The sequence below is a fragment of the Choloepus didactylus genome, chromosome 8 (assembly GCF_015220235.1).
Source record: "Choloepus didactylus isolate mChoDid1 chromosome 8, mChoDid1.pri, whole genome shotgun sequence".
Classification (NCBI taxonomy): Eukaryota; Metazoa; Chordata; class Mammalia; order Pilosa; family Megalonychidae; genus Choloepus; species Choloepus didactylus.
Genome location: NC_051314.1, coordinates 132,634,738 through 132,641,504, shown reverse-complemented (window position 1 = coordinate 132,641,504; position 6,767 = coordinate 132,634,738). Strand labels below are relative to the sequence as shown.

Below are 6,767 nucleotides of genomic sequence, written 5' to 3'. Positions count from 1 at the left end.
CTCTCGTTCATGCAGCCTCTGTCTACCCTGGTGGGATGTAACACTCACCACCACCCCCTTTGAACCTTGGTTTTTATCAAGGTGCCCACACCTCTAAATAGCCTTTTATTTTCCTCTCTGCTAGACACCTCTTCCTATTACTTCCAATTCCCTCTTTAAAAGCCTCTGAGAATACCCAAAGCCCCGCCTTGGCTGGAGCCACTGGAAAAATCCTTTCACCTGGTCTCTCCTCTAACAGTCATATTCAGGGCATGGCCCCGTCCACTGACTCCCGTGTGTGACACAAACATTTGCAGAAATTTCGAGGCTGCTGTCCGAGGTCTTATTTATGCCTTAAGGAGAGGCAGCATGGCCCAGTGGAAAGAGCACCGGGCAGGGTGCAGAGGCCAAACCTGCTCTTCTGCGCAGGAGCCAAGGGCTGAACCTGGCGCTTGGGGAGGGATCTACCCCGAGCCCATGGACTTGCAGCCACCAACGCTCCCGCGGTTCAACGGGTAGGACGTCAGAAACACTTCTCTAGGAATCCTATTCGCAGTGTAGGTCCCCCAGCGCCTCCCGCACAGCGTCCCTCTACAAACTGGCGGCTTCCTCCTCCTCCGGCCTCACTCTCCTGGCCCACAGGGCTCCCCACCCCGGCTCACATTCCTGAGCACCGCTCCTCCCCCATCGCCCCCTTTTCTTCCTGCTGATCCAGCGAGCCAGGCTTTCTCCTTCTCTGTTCTCGCCTCCTCCTCTCCCCCTTTAATCCAGTCCTGGTTTCCCCGCCGCCAGCCTCCCTTCCCTCTCCGGCGGGGCTCGCTCCCGCCCCCGCCCCGCCCGGCGTCACCGCGGTCGGCCCAGCTTCCCCCGCTCCCCGCCACCCCGGGCTCGGTTCGCCCAGTCCACTGGCTCCAGTCCGGATCTCTCTGCCGCCCGACCCGGGTACGAGTCCCAGCCGCTGGGGAGGAGGTGGCGGCGGCTGGCCCGGCTTCCCTCGGCCGCCTCCAGCCCGGGGTTGGCGCTCGGGGAGCAGCTGGGCAGCCCCCCGGAGCCCCTCGGAGGACAATGCACCCTGCGCTCGGCAACCCGCGCTCGGTCTCGTGCTCGTCCGCATCCTTCCCGCCGCCCCCCGCCGCCGCCCGGCTGCAGCCCCTCTTCCTCCGGGGGGGCTCCTCCCGCGGCCGGAGAGGTTCGGGCGACAGCAGCACCAGCACCAGCACCAGCAGGGGGGGAGGCGGCGGCAGACGCGGCGGGGGCGGCGGCGGCTCCCCGAGCAGCAGCACCGGCGCCGAGCGAGAGGACGACGACGAGAGCATCAGCATCAGCAAGCCGCTGGTACCAGCCGCCGCCGCCGCCGCCGGGCTCCCGGGACCCCCGGCTCCAGGGGGCGCCCCAGCCGCCGACCCCACGCCCGCCGCCTTCTCCTCCTCGACCACCACTCCTTCCTCTGCCTCCACGCCCACCTCCTCCTGCAGCATGACCGCCGCCGACTTCGGCGGAGGCGCCGCGGCCGGGGCCGTCGGGGGGCCGGGGGGCCGCTCGGTGGGGGGCGCAGGCGGCACTGGGACCGGCAGCGGCGCCTCCTGCTGTTCGTGCTGCTGCTGCTGCAGCCGTCCGGGCCGCCCGGGCCGCAGGGGTCGGCGCCGCGGCTGCTCCCCCAGCCCGGGCTGCAGCTGGGGCTACCAGGCGCTGTCCGTGGTGCTGCTGCTAGCGCAGGGCGGCCTCCTGGACCTGTACCTCATCGCCGTCACCGACCTATACTGGTGCTCCTGGATCGCCACCGACCTGGTGGTGGTGGTGGGCTGGGCCATCTTCTTCGCCAAGAACAGCCGGGGCCGTCGGGGCGGCGCGGCGGGCGGCGCGCACAACCACCACCAGCACCACCACCACGCGGCGCCGCCTCTGCACCTGCCCGCCGCCTCCACCACCTCGGCTGGGCCCGGGGCGGGTGCCAAGGGGCGCGGCGGCCGCGGGGGCGCCGGTGGTCCCGGGGGCGGCCCGGGAGCGTCCGGGCCGGCAGGCGAGTTCGCCTTCGCCTACTTAGCCTGGCTCATCTACTCCATCGCCTTCACGCCCAAGGTGGTGCTCATTCTGGGCACGTCCATTCTGGACCTCATCGAGCTGCGCGCGCCCTTCGGCACCACGGGCTTCCGCCTCACCATGGCGCTGTCCGTGCCCCTACTCTACAGCCTGGTGCGGGCCATCAGCGAGGCGGGTGCCCCCCCGGGCTCTGCCGGCCCTCTGCTCCTGCAGCCCCAGCAGCACCGCGCCGCCGGCTGCTTCCTGGGCACGTGTCTGGACCTGCTCGACAGCTTCACCCTGGTGGAGCTGATGCTGGAGGGCCGCGTGCCGCTGCCCGCGCACCTGCGCTACCTGCTCATCGCGGTCTACTTCCTCACTCTCGCCTCGCCGGTGCTCTGGCTCTATGAGCTCAACGCCGCAGCCGCGGCGGCTTCATCCTGGGGCCAGGCCTCGGGTCCCGGCAGCTGCAGCCGCCTCCTGCGCCTGCTGGGCGGCTGCCTGGTGGACGTGCCGCTGCTGGCGCTGCGCTGCCTCCTGGTGGTGAGCTACCAGCAGCCTCTCTCCATCTTCATGCTCAAGAACCTCTTCTTCCTCTGCTGTCGCGGCCTGGAGGCCCTGGAGGGCTGCTGGGACCGGGGGAGTCGGGCTTCCCCGAGCCGGGCCAGGGGGAGCTACGGCGCTCCGCCCTCCGCCCCGCCACCGCCGCCGCCAGCTCCTCAGGGAGGCTCCCAACTGGGCCACTGCATCTCGGAGAACGAGGGGGGCCCCCATGGTTATGTCAACACCCTGGCTGTGGCCTCCCAAAATTGAGGGTATAGGGACAAGGGGCCTTGTTTTGGGGTTGAGAGTTGCCCCCAGCTCTTGCCTCCTCTGTACTTCTCTCACCCCGATTTGGTCAGGCTCTGGAAGAGGTAACTGTCAAATAGAGCTAAGGGCCAGTGTCTCCTGCTATATCCCTTGGGTCAAGATTGCTTAGAGAAGACCAGCAGCTAATGGTTAGGGAGGTAGGCCCACTTATCCTAGTTGCCCTTCTCCAAAACCTAGCCTGATCCTAACCCTCAAGGGGCTGGATATCTCGGCTGCTTGCTTTTCTCACCTCCACCCTAATTCCCATCCATTGTGGCGAAGAATGGAGGACAGGGCATACCCGACAGTGGATGCTGGGCCTTGGGTCTTGCCCCTTGCCTGATAGTGCCAGCCTCTTCTAGACTGTGGTTAGTGGCCATTGCACTGTTGCTCCGATGTGTTGATTGAATTTCTTCCAGATGGTAGATGCAATGTGTATGTCTCTGTGTGTGTGTGTTCATGTGTGTGTTGTGTTGTTTTCTTGGGTCCACCCTGTGGCCCCTTACAATTGGTGGGAGGCCCTGCCCTCACTACATGTACCACCATCCTCTTTCCTACCTGAATTTGTGGCCATGAATTCCCAGAAAGAGCTGGGCTCCTGGGAGCTGCCCAGTTGCTCTCCTCCAAGAAAGAAACTCACCCAGGCTCTTCCTTAATCCTGCTCCTCTCTTCTCAGCTCAGAGGGAGGAGGGAGTCCATACTCTAAGGACCAAACTGCACCCCTTCTTGGGTGAGTGAGCATTTCTACCTCCGTGCTGTCAACCTTTGTTGCATCATGCACTGATGCTGCTTGCAAAAAAAAAAAAACAAAAAACAAAATAAAAGATAACAAAACAAAAAACATAAACTACTCAGAAGTTGCATTCAACATGGCCACTGGATCCAGCTAGGGTTTGGTGCCAGTGATATTACAGGGTCTGTGGAGTATCAGCCATTGGCCTGCCCTCCCTTGGGCTCTCCCTCTGCACCCAGAACTCCTGTCCTTCCTGTGGTTTGGGGCAGACTGGGTCAGATCTTGGCTCAGAACAGCAGCTAAGGTGGGGTTCCTAGATGGATATGAAGTTGGCCCAAGGGGTCCCCTAATAGTCCTTCTTCTAGGAAGCTTGGTGTAGAGCAGAAAGGGTTGTGGTGGTGACCGTTCTCCTCTGCTCTGGTTAGAGTCCTGCCCCGATCTTCCTCTGTGGTGTTCCCTTGTTGAGGATGGTGATGAGACATCCAGGAGGTGTTCACCTGTAGTCTTGAAAAGGACATCCCTCTTGGAATCTTTGGGGTAGGATAAGTGTTTTTTTAGGGGAGGTAAGGGTGCAGACGGCCAGGAGGGAACAAGGCCAGGAAATACTCACTTTCCTCTACCCCTCAATAGGAAGATGGGGTGAGGAAATTTTCAGAATTTATGTTTCCCCTTCTCCCTTCTTATGTTTGGGAAGTTTAGTTTTGTGTAATAAACCCTGGACAAGCTACCAGAAGATGTGAATTTTGGTTCCCACTCCACTCTTACCCTCTGGGCCTCAGTTTCCTCTCCTTTCCAAACAAGGAGGTTGGATGAGTGATGGCGAAGGTACCGTCCAACTCTAACATTCTTTAAGGTCATGAGTCTTTAAAGCTCTGGTCCTAATGCTCTGTGTCTAGGAGAGCTCTCTGTCTGGGGGCCAGCATGGATTTGTGGAGTCTCCCTGCTTCTGCCCAGGTGTGTCCGGAGCTCCCAGCTAGGAGAGCAGAGGGGAGGGCTCCTTGCCCCTGGCTGGGCTGGGAATTGCAAAGCCTATCATAGCTGCACTGACATAGCTGCACTGCACCCCAGGGAGGGGCCAAGAAGTGCCAAGCCACTCACCTGGGCCAAGAGACCCATTTTGTTTTGGTCTGTCTGGTACCACTCTTTCCCCAACTTCTTTGGAGCCTACTGGCAGAAGAGGTCTCTGTAGGCAGAGACACAAGAGGGGCCAATGGCTTCACCAGGGTCCTCCTGAGCTTTCTCCTACTCTCAGAGTGAGAATGAAGGGGAGTGGGCTGAGGGGTGGGAATGATGTTTACAGTCAATGCACTATCTGGCCTCACAGCCCCTTGCCCCATTAGGTCCAATACTAGCTGGCTGGATTTTGCAGCAAATTGTATTTTATGCCTTCTTTCCTCTCCACTACTGATTTCTCTTCTCTCCCTTTGAATTCCATGTGCTCAAGGCTCTGGGGCCCAGGCCTTGAGTGAGCCCCAATAGCTACTCCCTCTTTTCCTATATCCTCTCTCCAGCTTTGCTGTTTCTCTGCTACCTAATCTCAGTGACTGTGAAAGGACATCGTGTCTGAGCCATGGCTGGCCCCAGGCTGGCCCCTGACCCACCCCCTTTCTACTGTTGAGCCCTTGCATCCCTGCTGAGTGACTGCCTGTAAAATCTCCCAGCGCTGTTTGCTTTTCCAGTGGCAGGCTGTGATGGGTTCCAATGAGCTGCCATTTCCCTGTGTATGTGGAGACTGATTGCACCTGGGCCAATTCTGGCTGAGGCCAAACCTGTTTGGGCCTGGTTGACCGTCCCCAACTCACCCCTGGCCATCCTCTTTCAAACATTTGGTGCGAGCTATCTGTGCTCAGGGGGTGCCAGTCCCCTCCTTCTGGTGTGCTTTTCTTGGGTCCTTTTCACTCATTCCCTTGCCTCATTCATAAGAAATGACCCCCAAAGCTTCCTTTTTCCTGCTTCTAGGGGCATCTGTGGTTCAGGTTTCAACCCGTGGTTGACCCATTGTTCCCCTGGGCCTAACCACCAGAAGGTGCCCTCTCCCCACAGGCTTACGCCAGCAAATGGTTCACAGAAAAGAACCATGAGTGGAGAATCTAGTCCTAGCTACCCCTAACATTTGAGCAAGGAAGGTGCTTCTCTATCTGAGCCTCTGAAGCCTTATCTGTTTTACAAAAGAGTTGGGGGTAGGGACTGGGGAGTTATTAACTGGTGCAGAATTTCTGTTTGAGGGGATGAAAAAGTGGGGATAATGGATATTGGTGATGGTAGCACAATATTGTGACGATAATTAATACCGCTGAATTGAACACTCGAAAGTGGTTCAAATGGGAAATTTTGAGCTGTGTATGATACAAAAATAAAAAGTTAAAAGTGGGGAGAGGGGTTGGACTGCACCCCCTCTAAAGGCCCTGGTTCTGATTTCACGTGTTTTTGTCGAAGCTAGCTAGCTGCAGTCAGAGCCCTGGAAGGAGGAGGGAAGTAGCACCTCCTAGCATCTCTCACGGCTTTTTTTTCTTCTCCTCCTCTTTTTAAAAATAAAACCAGACTCTGTTCTGAAAATAAAAAACTTGAGACTTGTGACAAGCTTCCTGTGTGATTTCTTAAGATCTTTCCTGTCCTGGTTTCCTTACTAAATCCTTAAATGTCACTGCGACATTTGCCATCGTTTTACAGGGTTGAGTTAAAATTGTGGGGACACCTTGGCTATTTCTTTCTAGGCAGTTGGCATACGATTCGGGAAGGCAGTGTGGCTTTGGCCTGGACTGCGTGGGTGTCCGGCCAGGTTTTCTGTAGGCACAGCTAACTCAGATAGGGTCTCGGCTGCGAGTGTTGTTTCACTCCCATTTCTTTCCTTGAATAGCTTACTTGAGAAACTGATTCTTAAATGCTGTACCCTCTTCCTCTATTACTTTTACCCCAGCTAGAGCATGAATTCTAATGTATAAAGGAGAACAGTTCCATGTTTTTTTTTTTTTTTAAACCCATGAAGGGGATTATCTAAGGCAGAACATTGGGTCTGCACCAAAATAAAATCAGAGACATCCAGTACCATGCAAACTGCTTTGGGTTGTTACCCTGTAGTTGCAGGCATCTGGCAGTTCCTTCTAAGGCCACCAGGGAAGCCAAATCACAGAGTGGGAAGAGCCTGGGAGCCTCGGCTTTGCTCTGCCTCTTACTAGCTGTGTGGTGT

At 57.8% G+C, this 6,767-nt stretch overlaps 1 protein-coding gene across 1 annotated transcript; it reads left to right on the top strand.

The window, feature by feature from the left end:
• The first annotated feature begins 878 nt into the window (after positions 1-878).
• On the top strand, positions 879-6,155 carry TMEM121B (transmembrane protein 121B). Its single transcript, XM_037847525.1, has one exon. The coding sequence runs from the start codon at positions 1,045-1,047 to the stop codon at positions 2,809-2,811; it is 1,767 nt and encodes a 588-aa protein (XP_037703453.1). The 5' UTR covers positions 879-1,044; the 3' UTR covers positions 2,812-6,155.
• Positions 6,156-6,767: the final 612 nt, after the last annotated feature.